Here is a 15,545-nt window from a genome sequence, read left to right as displayed (position 1 = left end):
CAGTAAAAAAGGGGAACACATTTCAAGAGCTGATTGTTAACATGACAAAACAGTTCCCTAGTTAAAGAAATAAGATGAAATTAATGGGCAGTGGCAGGCAGCACAACAGGAGGAGAAAATCACTGCTAACTACTCATGACATGGTAAAGTAAAAAGTCTACTCTGTGGACAGGGTTACAATCTTTAACAAACAGTCCTTCAATGGCTGGTCCTTGGCTCTCAGCTTAGTAGAGTGCTGCTACATATGCAAAAATGTTTTGGGGCAATTTTTAGTTTGAATCCAAAGGGTGGTGAATTCTCCAAGTGCATTTTATTAGCAATCTCCAACATCAGTAACTCTCTGAAGGCTGCCACTGGAGTATTTATGGAGGTATTGGGAGGTCCTGTGGGGAGTGGACTGGGACATCCTCTATAGCAGTGGTCCCCAACGCGGTGCCCACGGGCGCCATGGCGCCCACGGGGGCATCTTCATGCGCCCGCGTCCTGGCCCCCGGGAGAGCACCCGCCGAAATGCCGCTGAATTTCAGCGGCATTTCGGCGGGGAAGCCTCTCGATAATGACACTTGTCGCCAACAAGTGATGTCATCGAGAGGCGTCACTCCCGAATTTCAGCGGGGACGCCTCTCAATGACGCTGCTTGCCGTCGACAAGTGACATCATCGAGAGGTGTTGCTCCCAAATTTCGGCGGGGACGCCTCTCAATGACGTCGCTTGTCGACGGCAAGCGGTGTCATCGAGAGGTGTTGCCGCCGAAATGCTGCCGAAATTCGGCGGCATTTCGGCGGGTGCTCCACCACTGCAGTGGTCCTTCGTCTGCCGCCCGTCAGACGAAAAGGTTGGGGACCACTGCTCTATAGCAAAGAGAGCTGGAATCTGCTCAAATAGTGAAATCCAGTTCAAGGTTTATGTAACACTTAAGTTCTACAAAGAGCTTAGGTGTGATTTAATTGGTGAATTGGCTTTGTCCTGTCCCAGTGCACCAGGATGAGTGTCACCCATTGCACCTCATGGAAGTGCATGTAAACTTTCAGGTTTCAACACAAGCCCCTTGAATAGAACATGACTTTCTGCACTACAAAATAACCATGTTTAAACACAGCTGTGGTCAGTAACACATTCCTTTCTTGGCTGTAGCAGCTTGGGTGGGCAAGGCTTATTATTCATCTCCACAATTATAAGATGGGGAATTATAGGTATTAATAGTGTTGTATGCTATGATTTTTATGCATCTCCTGGAATGATTGATTTTCTTTTATAGTACATGGCTGCCAACATTAAAAATTGTATTGCTTTGGAGCAGGGATATGCAACGGCTTCATAAATCTCGGTGCTGGCAGAAAGCTGCTTTTCATGCTTTGATAGTTTTATTATTTAGAATGTGCGGATGTTGCAATTTTACAAGACCTAATTGAATTTATAGATGGGCTGCTAATGTCAGAGATGGAGGTGGACGCTAAAGGGCCTCATCATCATAGTCTTTGATGTTAGCACTGTGTGTTTAGAGGGAAAGGGGCACTTTCTCAGAATATAACCAAATATATTCACAAGCGTATCTCCCTTTGCAGGCTTTATGGCAGGACCATAAACCCTGGGTTCCTTTCAATATTGCTATTTTATATCCTGTGCAATAGACTACATGCTTCCCTCAGAGCTGGATTCCCATGGTTGGCTCAGAATGACTGCATTGGGAGCTTTGCACATAAAGCTGAGGACAGAATTTGTCCCTAATGATACAGCTCAGGACTCTGGTCACATACCATAGGCTAACATGCTTCCCTTCCCAAGGACAGATGCACAGAAGGGGCTGGAACTAACCTTCCTATGCCTGCAGGTTCTCCGGTGCAGACTTCCTACCATACACTCTCCTTTGTGCTGATGGGGCCAGAACTTCCAGGAGATGGCAAAGATCTGCAGGAAAGGCAGGCTCCAACTCAAAGTAGCTCATAGGATGAAAGGGTGACTATCCACCCAAAGGGCACAGTTTGGGTTTGGTTTTAATTTCAAGGAAAATAGATGTTCATTAGATTTGCTGGAAGGGAATGCAAAGGGGATACATTGCAGCCAGAGTCTCCTCCTGGCAGCACCCTAGCAAGCATAGTGGCTCATCATCTACACCATGCCTGGCCTGGAGGAGGTGCAATATACTCCTCCCTCATGCCAAGTCAGCTGTGGAGAGGGGAGTGAGGTGTGGCCACGCCCTTACCTAGCTCCTACCCTTTGTAAGAGCACTGCAAGGGCACTAGAAAAGAGAAGGCCTGTGCTCCCAACTGGATTGTAGCTGACCCCCACAGAGAGATCTAAGAATGGGGGAAAGAGCACGGTGCTGGTCACAATTTGGTGTATAACACTAATTCTAGTGTATATAGCACAGGGAATGTCATACCATACGCATCATGTCACCTTCATCTGGCTGTGTTAATGGGTCTGCTAGAAAAGAAGTGTTCTAAAGTGTATCTCAATAATTATTCATCTCTGCACTTTAGCTGCACTCACTTTCTTGCGTATAGCTGCACAAACTAATAACAAACAGTGGGAGAAACAACTGAATGTGATACCATTTTTTACTGGCCACAAAAGCATCAGCATCTCAAAAAAACACTCGTCAGAAATCCAGAACCCTTCCTCCACAATGATCCATGGCTCACAAGTATTCATCACAAACATGAGATTCGCCACAGCAACATCCAGCGTGCCTCAACCCAAACATAAGTGAGAGTTTGGAAAAGCCAGTTTAGTTCCGATGATGCATGTTTGATTCGATCCTGTGTTTCAGATGTGGTCAAAGGTGAAAAGGTCAAGCCAATTTTCGAGGAGCCACCTAATCCAACCAATGTGGAAGCAAGTTTGCAAAGGATGAGAGCAAATGACCCTAGCCTCCTCGAAGTCAATCTGAACAACATAAAGGTATTTGGATCGGGGTTGTGGCTTCATTTTCTTTGCTGCAGGAGGTTTCATCTGAGATGACAAGATTTACAGTGTTTTTTTGGAAGCATGGGGTTTTGTTTTCCAACATGTTGCTGCATTTACAATATTTGGGAGGAACAGGACACTCAGGAGACAAAGAGAGGCAGACAGGAATTGTCCCAGTTATTCCAAGGGTTACCAACACCTGACATAGAATTAGCTGCCAATTAGAACTCCGAGCAAGGGCTCCCTTCTGCCTTCATTTCTCTAACAGCTGGTAAAGCAAGATACCTCATGGGGCACCCAGGGGTGCTGGCACAATTTGTATAGTGAGGGTGCTGAGTCATTGAACCAAACTGTAAACCCTGTATCTGATGGAAACTACTTCAAGCCAGTGGGTGCAGCAGCCCCCCTTGTTCCAGCACCTATGGGGGTACCACACAATTGTTGGCCTCATTCAGTTAGCCCACAGATGAAAAGACACTGAACAAGCCCTGCCCCCCACCCTGAGCTGGAGAAGTAGCGTTTGTCTGCACAGTTTAGAGTGGCTGGTTGGATCTAGGAATAGAATAAAGCTTTGTTAGTGTTTGCTGTGAGCTCAGAGGTGGTGACAAATAGCAGCTCATTATTTTTTTCCCTTTCTTGTTTCCTATTGTTTTAAAACTAAGTAATTTTTTAACAGGACCGGCATGTTGAGTTGATTCATTGTATCCTCCTCTTTATCAGTACAGTTTGTTTGGTAGCAATCTCACCTCCAGGTGTCTAATTCCGTATCAAGACTTAGGCTCATGCCCAAAGCTGCCAGTGCCTGTTGTACTAAGGGTTTATGGATTGGTTATTCACCCCTCATCACACTGTTTCTGGGCATGAGTATATATTTGAAAAAAAAATAAGCAATACCAATGATCCAGCAGTACAACCACAAAGCTGTACCACAGCTCAGCACTTACTCTCACCTGCTGGTAAGAAATCCGCAACCAATTAATAGACCTCCTCGCAGCCAGCAGCAAATTTGTGTCCCAGCTAAAAAGCCAGATTTAACAGATACATTCTACACTCCAGCCCGTGGGGCCAAACTCAGGCTTTGTCAGATTGCAAGAGGGAGCTTATGCTGACGATGGGGGCCTGCCAATGAGAATATTATGGCCATGCTTCAACCGTGGAGACAGACAGCAAGAGATTGCCACCAGCCTTAATTTCCAGGATGGTGCATGGTAGAAGAGATGCCTAGAGGATCATCAGTTCTCAGACTGTTTAGGACTTTATAAATAAATCAGCACCTTTCATTGCACCTGGAAATGAATATGAAAAACAGCGCAGAGCAGTATTTTCACTTTGGCCGGCCATGCTTAAAAGGTGGTGGCTGCATTCTGCCCTAGCTCAAGGCGTTGAGCAGTCTTCAAGGGCAGCCACAAAGCTGAGCAAGTTACAGTACTCTGGCCTGACGGGCTTTGTAGAGCACAGGGAATAGCTAAGAAGTTGTACAGAGAGGCAGAGTTAATTAATGTAGCCTATCATCAAAATAAATGTCTGGTGATGTGATTGGCTGTCATGTTTACTGGGTTTTGTCTTAATGTAGAACATCCCAATTCCGACGCTGAAAGAATTTGCCAAGGCTTTGGAAACCAACACTCACGTGAAGAAGTTCAGCCTCGCAGCCACTCGAAGCAATGACCCTGTTGCTGTTGTAAGTTGAAACACAGCTTGAAAAGACAGAATTGTTCACTAAAGCTGCATTTGTCTCTAGGAGAGTGTGGCAGGGCGATGACTCACCGGTGCAGCGCCTCCTGCTGGTCATCCTGGGAATTTGCTCTTCCAGCCCCGAGCTCCAGGCCGGTGTCTGACCTGCCACTGGCCCCCCATGTTCCTCCCAGACCCCGGTGCCCTTTACATCAGGGTTCTGTCCCCAGCAGTAACCCACAGTCTGGGTCTCCCCACCCAGGGGAACCCCCAACCCGCTATCCCCACCTCGCCTCAGTGGCTACTGCCAGTCACCATCTAGCCCCCGTTTACCTGGGCAGACTGCAGTCTGTAAACCACCCGTCATCGGCCAGGGGGGTTAGGACCCGCTGCCTTCGCCTATCTCTGGGCTGCCCCTCTGCAGCCCCAGTACCTTTCATAGGCCCTTTTCAAGGCCTGCAGCCTTGGGGTTTTTCAGGCTGGAGCTCCCCAGCTCCCTCTGCCCTTCCCCAGCACTGCTCCACCTCAGGTACTCGTCTCAGCTGCCAGGCAGCCAGGTCCTTCTCTCTCAGACAGCTAGAGAGAGACTCCTTTTGAGCTCCTGGCTCACAGCCCTTTTATACGGCCAGCTGTGGGCTGATTGGGGCGTGGCCCCAGCTGTGGCTCCTTCCCCAATCAGCCCAGCCTTTCCCTGCTGCAGTCCTCTCCAGGGCTGCTTTTAACCCCTTTTTGTCAGGAGCGGGGTTACTGCCCTGCTAGAGAGGGGCTTGTTTTTCAGATGTCTCTTGTGACTGTGCACAATGGCATTATAACCTGCTCTGTTCTAGGAATACACTCCTCCTCCATGACTCTGTTTGCAATGCTTTTCTAGGTATTAACCACAATTCAGATTCTTGGTGTTATCTGAAGCTTTCAGAGTTTCAAACTCATACGACCTCTTCCCTAACTCTTCAGGCTTTTGCAGATATGTTAAAAGTGAACAAGACCCTGAAGAGTCTAAATATAGAATCCAATTTCATCACTGGGGCTGGCATTCTGGCACTGATTGATGCACTAAAAGAGAATGAAACCCTGACGGAGATCAAAATTGACAACCAGGTAAGGAGCGGGCAGTAAACTGGTGCCTGCTTTGTTTAGTTTCTGGTAGGTTCCATATGTTCTTCTATAATACTTGAGGTTTGGGATCTGTCAAAGAGGCAAGGCAAAATCCTATGGATCAGACTTTCTGCACCTCATTCCCAAGCACATGCTGCTAAGCAATAGAAAACAAAACTGACCAATGCTAAAAAGAAAGCCCAGAGGAAGTTCTCCAGAGATGGGTTTCTCTCTCCAGTTTGTAGCACATTACTGAATGTAACCACTTCTCTCTCTTTCGTGAGAAGATGTTTCCTTTTCTTTTCACTGTGTGTCACCCAACAGAGGCAGCAGATGGGGACAGCTGTAGAGATGGAGATTGCCCAGATGCTTGAGGAGAACTCCAAGATTCTCAAATTTGGATACCAGTTCACAAAGCAAGGTCCAAGAACCAGGGTAGCTGCAGCTATCACTAAAAATAACGATCTAGGTAAGATGCTACAGACATTCATCAGCAATTCTTGCAGGCCAACTCCTGCCCTCCTTATACATTTTGTTGACAAAAAATAATCAAATAGTGCTAGATCCTGAGGTCCTTAATCAGTTGAGAGATTTAACCAGCCTTTATCCTACTGGGGACAATTAGAATTTCAGGAAATAAAGTATATTGGGAATTCAGCAGGATGTTTAAGTATTGCTAAAAAATAAAGTATCTGCAGCAAAGTATGCATTTGCTCATTTTTTGCTAAGTCCTTACTGAGGCAAACCCAGACTGAAGTCAATGGGTGTTTGCCTGAGAAAGGACTCAGTAAACCGTATCATTTAGATCAGGGGTCTCAAACTCAAATGACCCCGAGGGCCGCATGAGGACTAGTGCATTGGCCCGAGGGCCGCATCACTGACACGCCCCCTTGCTGCCCCTGGCCCCACCCCCAATCCACCCCTTCCATGAGGCCCCGCCCCTGCCCTGTCTCTTCTCCACCTCCTCCCCTAAGCGCGCGCAGTTTTAATAAATATATACACTCAGTAATGCACCTCACTCAAAGGACAAAACACGCACTTAGATTTACTGCCTAAGGCTCTGGGAGGGAGTTTGGGTGGGGGAGGGGGTCTGGATGCAGGCTCTGTGCTCGATGCAGGCTCCAGGCTGCGGCAGGGGGTGGGGGTGCAGGCTTTGGGACGGAGTTTGGGGATAGGAGGGAGTGCAGGGGTGAGGGCTGTGGGGCTGAGGGTGAGGGGTACATGATGCAGGAGGGGGCTCAGGGCTAGGGAAGAGGGTTGGGCTGTGGGGTGAGGGCTGTGGATGAGGGGTTCATGATGCGAGGGGGCTCAGGGCTAGGGAAGAGGTTTGGAGTGTGGGGTGAGGGGTTCATGATGTGGGGGCGCTCAGGGCTGGGGCAGAGGATTAGGGTGCGGGGGGATGAGGGGTTCATGATGTGGGGGCGCTCAGGGCTGGGGCAGAGGATTAAGGTGTGGGGGGATGAGGGCTCTGGCTGGGGCAGAGGATTAGGGTGCAGGGGGATGAGGGCTCTGGCTGGGGCAGAGGATTAGGGTGCGGGGGGAATGAGGGCTCTGGCTGGGGCTGAGGGTTTGGGGTTGGAGAGGCTCAGGGTAAGGGCAGCCTGCCTTGCCAGTACTGGCGGAGGGCAGGCACTAGGACCCTGCGGCAGCAGACAGCAAATCTGCTGGGAGCCCTCCGGGCAGCAGGCAGGGGAGAGGCGCGCTGCGTTCTGTCAGGCAGGGACGCAACACAACGCGGCGGAGGGGGGGTGGCAGGCGGGGGCTGGGACCTGCTCCAGGCAGGGTCGCGGCGGCGGAGGGAGACCTGCGGTGGCCGGGGCCGATCCAGGCAGGACCAGGGGGGGGGGGGCGGGAAGAGACCCAGCTCCAACTATTGCTGGAGCAGGGCGCCCAGCCCTGAATATTGCTGGGGCCCGGGCCCCACACAAGTATATAACCTGCCGCCCATGCCCCCCGGCCCGGCCCCGCCCCGGCGGGTCTCGCTTCCCTTCCCCCCCCCCCAGCCCGGCCCCGGCGGGTCCCGCTTCCCTCCCCCACCCCCCGGCCCGGCCCGGCCCGGCGGGTCTCGCTTCCCTTCCCCCCCCCCCAGCCCGGCCCCGGCGGGTCCCGCTTCCCTTCCCCCGGCCCGGCCCCGGCGGGTCCCGCTTCCCTCCCCCACCCCCCGGCCCGGCCCGGGCCCGGCGGGTCCCGCTTCCCTTCCCCCGGCCCGGCCCCGGCGGGTCCCGGTTGCCTCCCCCACCCCCCCGCCCGGCCCGGCCCGGCGGGTCTCGCTTCCCTGCCCCCCCCCCCCCCCGCCCGGCCCCGGCGGGTCCCGCTTCCCTTCCCCCGGCCCGGCCCCGGCGGGTCCCGCTTCCCTCCCCCGGCCCCGGCAGGTCTCGCTTCCCTTCCCCGCCCCGCCCGGCCCCGGCGGGTCCCGCTTTCCCCCCCCCTTACCTGAGCGCGTCTCCGGCGAGGCCTGAGCTCCGTCCCGCTCAGAGCCGCGTGGTGAGGGGGCGGGGCTGTGAGCTCCACGCCGAGCGCAGCGCTCAGCCCAGAGCTCCCAGCCCCGCCCCCTCCCCACGCGGCTCGGATCGGGGCGGGGCTCAGGCGCTCGGACGGAGACTCGGCGCTCTATGCGCCGAGGCTCCAGGAGAGGGGCGGAGGCGGGAGCCTCCGCTTTTCTCTTGGGGGCCCCTGCGGAGCTCCCCTGGGGAGCTCCGCAGGCCGCAGGGAAGAGCTCCGCGGGCCGCATGTTTGAGACCCCTGTTCTAACTAGTCCATTGTGCTGGTGCTCCTTGCCATCCACAGCATTAGCTATTCTGTAACCCTGTTCAGTCTGCACTGAGCCATAAGGCCAGATGAATGCTGTTCATACTAGATAGGCTTTGGTGTTACCAAACTGCACTGAGATGCCATGTTTGTGATACTGGGTTTCTGAAATACAGAACAAAACAGGCAGAGCTGGAAGAATACTTCTCATTGCAGCATGCCAGTATTGACAATGTCTGGCTAGGAACTTCCTTTAATGTAAACATTAAAGCTCTTGGCAAACAGACTGCATTATCCCAAAGCCTTGCAGTGCAAATGTCCGTCATTTTGCCTCTGCTTCCAATGTTTTGCTTTTCCAGATATGATTTTATGAAGTAGTCTATTGTACTAAATAGTCAGTGATAATTTGCCAGTGCAAAAGAGGAAAACTGACTAGATGCAAACCAGGAGAAGGCAAAATTCTGGAGTAACTATCTAAATCAGGGGTCTCAAACATGCGGCCCGCAGGGGCCCCCACATCATGAACCCCTCATCCCCCCGCACCCTAATCCTCTGCCCCAGCCCTGAGCGCCCCCACATCATGAACCCCTCATCCACAGCCCTCACCCCACACTCCAAACCTCTTCCCTAGCCCTGAGCCCCCTCGCATCATGAACCCCTCATCCACAGCCCTCACCCCACAGCCCAACCCTCTTCCCTAGCCCTGAGCCCCCTCGCATCATGAACCCCTCATCCACAGCCCTCACCCCACAGCCCAACCCTCTTCCCTAGCCCTGAGCCCCCTCCTGCATCATGTACCCCTCACCCTCAGCCCCACAGCCCTCACCCCTGCACTCCCTCCTATCCCCAAACTCCGTCCCAAAGCCTGCACCCCCACCCCCTGCCGCAGCCTGGAGCCTGCATCGAGCACAGAGCCTGCATCCAGACCCCCTCCCCCACCCAAACTCCCTCCCAGAGCCTTAGGCAGTAAATCTAAGTGCGTGTTTTGTCCTTTGAGTGAGGTGCATTACTGAGTGTATATATTTATTAAAACTGCGCGCGCTTAGGGGAGGAGGTGGAGAAGAGACAGGGCAGGGGCGGGGCCTCATGGAAGGGGTGGATTGGGGGTGGGGCCAGGGGCAGCAAGGGGGCGTGTCAGTGATGCGGCCCTCGGGCCAATGCACTAGTCCTCATGCGGCCCTCGGGGTCATTTGAGTTTGAGACCCCTGAGTTAGAACTTCCCAGGCCTCTCGCAGTGCATTGCTGAGTGCCAGGGGACTCCTCCATTGCACTGCAGGGAATAAGACACAGGGCCACCCAGAGCAGGGGGCAAGTGGGGCAATTTGCCCCAGGCCCTGCCAGCATTTTGGAGGGGGGCGGGGGAGGGGCTTCAGTGCTGCCAAAGATGCAGAGCGACTGAAGGCCCCCCCCTCCTCCCCGCTGCCAAAATGCCGCCAAAGACCTGGACCGCTGCTGGGTGAGTACAAGCGCCGCAGCTCCCCCGCTTTGCCCCAGGCCCCCTGAATCCTCTGGGCGGCCCTGATAAGACATCACCCCGAGTAGCCCTGCTCAGGGCACAATAGTAGAATGTCATTGATCCATGCTTCATTAAACTGCATCCCCTCAAAATAATCCATTTTCAGTGCAGATCCGTGGTTAATTAAGGTTTACTGTGTTATCCAATGGCCCATACAACCCAGAGATCTATTCTGAGACAAAACTGTTTCCTTTTGGGTCTGATTTGGTATTTTCCTTGTTGTTAGTAATCAGTACCATGTGAAAGTACATTATAAAATGGCTGATTCTTTCATACAGATACGTTTCTCACAAAGCCATCAAATGACTTAACCATGCATATTTGCAGTTAGTGTTAGCATATGGAGCAACAGAATTTTTACTTATTTCGTAACCCCACAAGAGAAACTCTTGCAATTGGAACAGCTGTTGATTTTTGGCTACATCACACTTAAATGAATCCAGTGAGGAGGATCTAGCACTCCCACACAGCCCACAGTACCTGTTTCAATTTAGTTGGAGCAATATGGCCTTTAAAAAAAAAAAATGATACAAGCCGTACTGATAACCTAGATTTAATCATTGGAACAAAATACCAAGAGGAATGGTGGATTCTCCATCTCTTAAAGTTTTCATATCAAGACTGGCCGCCTTTCTGGAAGATATGCTTTAGCCAAACTCAAGTTTCGGAGCTCAATACAGGGATAACTGGGTGAAATTCTGTGGCCTGTGGTTACATGGTTATTCAGACTAGATGACATAGGCCCCTTTTAGCCTTAAACTATGAATCTGTGAAATCTCTGGACACAATCCTGTACCTCCTAGATCAGGGATCGGCAACCTTTGGCCCGCAGCCCGCCAGGGAAAGCCACTGGTGGGCCAGGCCGGTTTGTTTACCTGCAGTGTCTGCAGGTTCAGCTGATCGCAGCTCCCACTGGCTGTGGTTCACCCTCCTAGGTGAATGGGGGCTGCGGGAAGGGCGGCCAGTATGTCCCTTGGCCTGCGCTGCTTCCCGCAGCCCCCATTGGCCTGGGAGGGCGAACTGCAGCCAGTGGGAGCTGCAATTAGCCAAACCTGCAGACGCAGCAGGTAAATAAACCTGCTCGGCCTACCAACGGCTTTCCTTGGCGGGTTGCGGGCCAAAGGTTGCCAGTCCATGTCCTAGAAAATACTGATGGGCCAACCCTCCCATTGATTTGAGTGAGAGTTGAGGGTACTATGCACTTTCCTTAACTGGGTCCTGGAGAAGGGAAGTACGAATAACCCAGTTTTCTAGTCCCAAATAGTGTCACATTGAGACGTGTGCTCGGGTGCTTAGTAAGTTAACGCTGAGAGATGGTTTTTGATTTTACTGGCATAGTTCGTAAAAAGCGAGTGGAAGCAGACCGGCAGTAGCCATGCCTTGGAGGATGCGAAGTGGTATTGAATGCAGCCGACACAACGGCAATCTCACAACATCCACTGGTCAGAAGGGAAGAAACTGGAAAATCATTGTAATGAAGGTTGCTCATTTCTGTTACTGTCCCCTTTAACCATTAACATTGTTAACTTTCATATTTAGTTTAATGTTTATGAAAATATGATTGTGTTATTGGAATATATGAAACTGATATCCACAACCTAGGGTTAAAATATGTCTTACTGAGCATCAGCTGGAAACACACTGAATCTTTTGTAGTCCTTTTTTTTTAAACTCTGTTAAAAAACGATCATTTTACATTGATAAAGGATTCTCTATATAAAATGGGGCTTTACCACCCTGTCCTGCAATGCCTTAAGCATGTGAATAATCCTCACTTGTGAGAGTAGTTCCGTTGAAGTCAATGGCTTGCTCAGGTGAGTAGAGACTACTTATGCCAATACCGGTTTGCGGGATCACGCCCTTAGGTCCCAATCCTGCTTTCAGATCTGTGCAGTTGGAACTCCACACTTGTACAGATCCCCACTGACTGCCGCAGGGTTCCGCCTTTGTGGATCCAGATATAGGATGCACTTGTAAGTATTGTCAAAGCCTATTGTTTACACGTGTTTAAGTTAGGCTGATCACGTCATCAATATTACACTGACGTGTATTCTTATTCCATGTTGTAAAGTAAAAATATTAGTGTTGCCAAACCTAGAATACCTTAACAATGTCACTTCATTATTTTTCTGATCCGTTGAGGATTTTTAAAAAAAAACAGAATGCCAGGTTTGCAGCGATAAATCTCATTAATGGAAACCAGTATACTGAGCAGTGCTCGTTTTGCTTTGAACCATATTGTTGACTGTTTTTTAATTTCTGGTATTTATGTGCATTTATTAGTATAAATGACAGAATTGTTCTCAGGACCAGTTAGATAAAGAGTGAGTAAAATATTTAATCCAGGGTGGCAGCAGCTCTAACCAGAGATGGATAACAATCAGAAGAGTAACATGTACCAATCACCTAGTTTACATTTTTAGCATCTGATTCAACACTCTTTCTTTGTTAAGCAAAGTGCTTAAGCCTGTGCCTGATTCCAATGGGACTTTAGCAATAGTGCTTAAGCACTTTGCTGAATAAGGGTGGACGTAAGTACGTGTTCCAGTGCTCTGCTGAAACAGGGTGTTAACCCAGAATTCTGCACATTGCGCTGAACACATGGAAGATACTTGTGCAGCAGCAATTAAACCCAACAGCATTAGAACAAATCAGTGGGGTATTGTGAAAAGATTGTGTGAAGCGTTTAGTTTGCAATATAATTTCATTGTATTGTGTATAGTTTTATAGTATCAGACATTAATTTCTAGCCATATATATGTATATATATATTGTCTTTGCCAACATCTGAGTCTGTTAAATAGCCGGGGGTTCACTTTGGTCATATTTAAATGTAATGCAAGAACTAAGGAAGGATGCTATTAACTGGTTTAGCTATACTAATTCTTTCAGAAAGCTTAAGGTGTTTAATTGGGGCCAACAACCTGCGGTACCCTTGAAACATTAGCCTCTCTTCCCTCTTTCTGGCCTACACACTCCCCATCATTTGTGCTGGCGAAAGAGTTCTGGCCAGGGGATTGTGGAAAGGGAACGAATGGTGCGCTGACATCTTTGAGCCCGCAGAAGACATTGGGCTGGGGTCTGTAAATCAGGAGGGGATGAAGGCAGGGGAGCAGTCAGGGTGTGTGGGATATTCCCCTCTGAACCTGGCAGATTCCTGAACAGAAATCTGCCTGCAAGTCAGTGCTGCTTCAGACAGTATAAATTCACTCTCTAGCCATCTAGTCTGTGTCATCTATGCCTCTTTTAAAATGGGTGGGACCAATGGCAGCACTGCTCCTGAGGGGTGCAGTGGGGGAGGGCTGGATCTCTGCACTATGGCCCTGGTTGTATAAAGCACTTAAGCACGTGCTTAAGTCCTAATGACTTCCAGATAAGCATAAGTGCTTTGCTAAATCAGGGCCTAAGAGTAGAGTCCGCAGTACAACCATCTTCCCTGAGGAATCTAGGGTTCTGAGGGGCTTTCAAGGCCCTCTCCCTCCTTCAGTGCAGGGTTAGAAACTCCTCCTCCTCAAGGGAAGAATGGGAAAGAAATTCTATGAGAGGACCTTGTGGCATTACGAGAGGGTTTCCCCACCCCCCAGGCAGGATTTGCTGTGAGAATGGATATTGACCCACATAGTCTTAAAAAAAAAGGGAGACCGAATTCCTTCACATGGTCCAGATTGTGCATACCCTTATGTGAGCAGTCCTTAAAACCAATGGGGCTACTTGCATGTGTCACATGATTGTGGGTTTGCAACATCAGGCCCGGTCTAGGGGAAGAAATTTGATTCAAGTATCCTTATCCCCAAAGCCAAAGATTTCTGACATGGACAGTCTTCAGCCTGAAAAGAAATTTGTTCTGACTCCTGCTTTTCCCCTTTTCCCTTCTTTAGGGCTTTTTTTGGGGGGCGGGGGAGGGTAAGAGGAGCAGGGGATTCCCAAGTACATCTGGATATTTTTTTTACATTTTAATGATTTTTTTAAAATCAGTTATGTTTTTTAATGGGATCTAATGTGTTCAGAACAAACGAGCATGATGCGTTTATAGTCTGAACCTCCACTCAAAACGTAAATGACACTGTATTTGCATGCAGCAGTTCTGTAATGGGTGGACTGGTCTGGCTGCTTTGTGATGTATGGCAGCATCTCCCCCTGTGTCTATTTGCGCAGAGCCATTGTGAAGTGGCTACATTCATGTCAGCAACGGTTTGTAACATTCCACTTGATGGGCTAACCAAGGAAACAGACTTTGGGAAGTGCGGGTAGTCCCACCTTCCCTTCATCGTCCATGACTGCAGGCATCATGCACAGATAGCTGTTTTCTAAGAGTGACTCTTCAGGCACTTGAGAGTTTCTCCTGTTAAGAGCCAGATGGTGCCCATGCTGGGGGTGGGTAGGAAAGGGATCGGGGAAGCATTGTGTAAAGTGGAGCTTTCCAGTGCATGACATCCCTTCTCTGGCCTGCCAGCTCTGCCAGCTGGCTTGGGGTCATAGCTGAGCCTCCCTTCTACCCCTTCTTATCTCTTTTGAAGGGTTTGCTCCTGAGGGGGCACTTGCAGGGAACTCAGGAAAGCACAGGGACTGCAGTGGCGACAAGTGACTGCCCAAGAATCATAAAGGGACCTCCCCTTCTTGCACATCCACATGAGGGCTGGCCATGATCTAGCCTTAAGCATTTTATAGTGAACATAGTGATAAACAATGTATGAAAATATAAGGCTGTATTCACTATAGCTATAGCGAATCTAGTGCAGTTATCAGTGGTCTAAATATTAACCTTAAAACAGAAGCAGTTAGCCAGTTAAAATCCCCTCTCTTAGTATTAAGGGGATTAATATTTGACTAGGTCATTTTTAAGTACAATTCCAAGCAGATGGTCATATTCCCAATCCAGTAGCTCTGACACAGAGCATAAGTAGAGGTCCCCTTTTTAAACAACACAGACTGGGAGTAGCTGGGCTCATTTGCACATTGCTTCTCATGTTGATAGTTTGGGTTTTGTTTGTATTTTTTATAATATTTTTCATCGAAAAACTCAACATGTGCATATCCTAACATTTGTGCGTGTTGTAGAGTGCACTAAGGAACGTGAAGTGTATGTGTTAAACACTAGAAGAAAATGTTTGATCTGGAATATAAATGATTGCATGTGCACAGCGTGGTGCATTTTACACAAGGGAACTGGAATCACCAGAATATGTAGCAGTGACTCCCAAACACCTTGACTTTTATAAATAAACCTTCATAAGGAAATTGGCTTTCTGTGTTTACTTGCAGCTGTGCTAAGTGGCTGTCAATGCATTGCCACAGACCCTGGAGTAAGCAACTTTCCTCACCCTCACGGCTTTCACTTGCTCTTGAGAATCATTTAAATTTCACATTCTGTCTCCCAGGTAACAGAACTTTAATGGGAATTAGGCATGTATTTGACAGATGCCCCTCCGGGTTATGCAAACCTGACTTATGCAAATCTGCACTTACGGAAAAAGTTCCGTATGCTAGAAATCAGAGGAGGGGGGTTGTGTGTGCGCGTGCGTAATGGTTGGTTATATGTTTCCGACTTATGCAAAATTCAAGTTACACAAGGCGTTCCGGAATGGAACGCTTGCCTAAGTCA

General features: G+C 49.6%; 1 protein-coding gene across 1 annotated transcript in view; it reads left to right on the top strand.

The window, feature by feature from the left end:
* LOC123343821 (tropomodulin-2) overlaps nt 1-15,185 on the top strand; it is a 70,031-nt gene extending 54,846 nt beyond the window's left edge. The window contains exons 6-10 of the mRNA XM_044979251.1: nt 2,774-2,904; nt 4,484-4,591; nt 5,539-5,682; nt 6,004-6,148; nt 11,282-15,185. Coding sequence (XP_044835186.1) covers nt 2,774-2,904; nt 4,484-4,591; nt 5,539-5,682; nt 6,004-6,148; nt 11,282-11,316 — 563 coding nt within the window. The 3' untranslated portion in view covers nt 11,317-15,185. The remainder of the gene's footprint in view (nt 1-2,773; nt 2,905-4,483; nt 4,592-5,538; nt 5,683-6,003; nt 6,149-11,281) is intronic.
* The last annotated feature ends 360 nt before the right edge of the window (nt 15,186-15,545 follow it).

Source organism: Mauremys mutica, chromosome 11 (genome assembly GCF_020497125.1).
Source record: "Mauremys mutica isolate MM-2020 ecotype Southern chromosome 11, ASM2049712v1, whole genome shotgun sequence".
NCBI lineage: Eukaryota > Metazoa > Chordata > Testudines > Geoemydidae > Mauremys > Mauremys mutica.
This window is presented reverse-complemented; position numbering and strand designations above follow the sequence as displayed.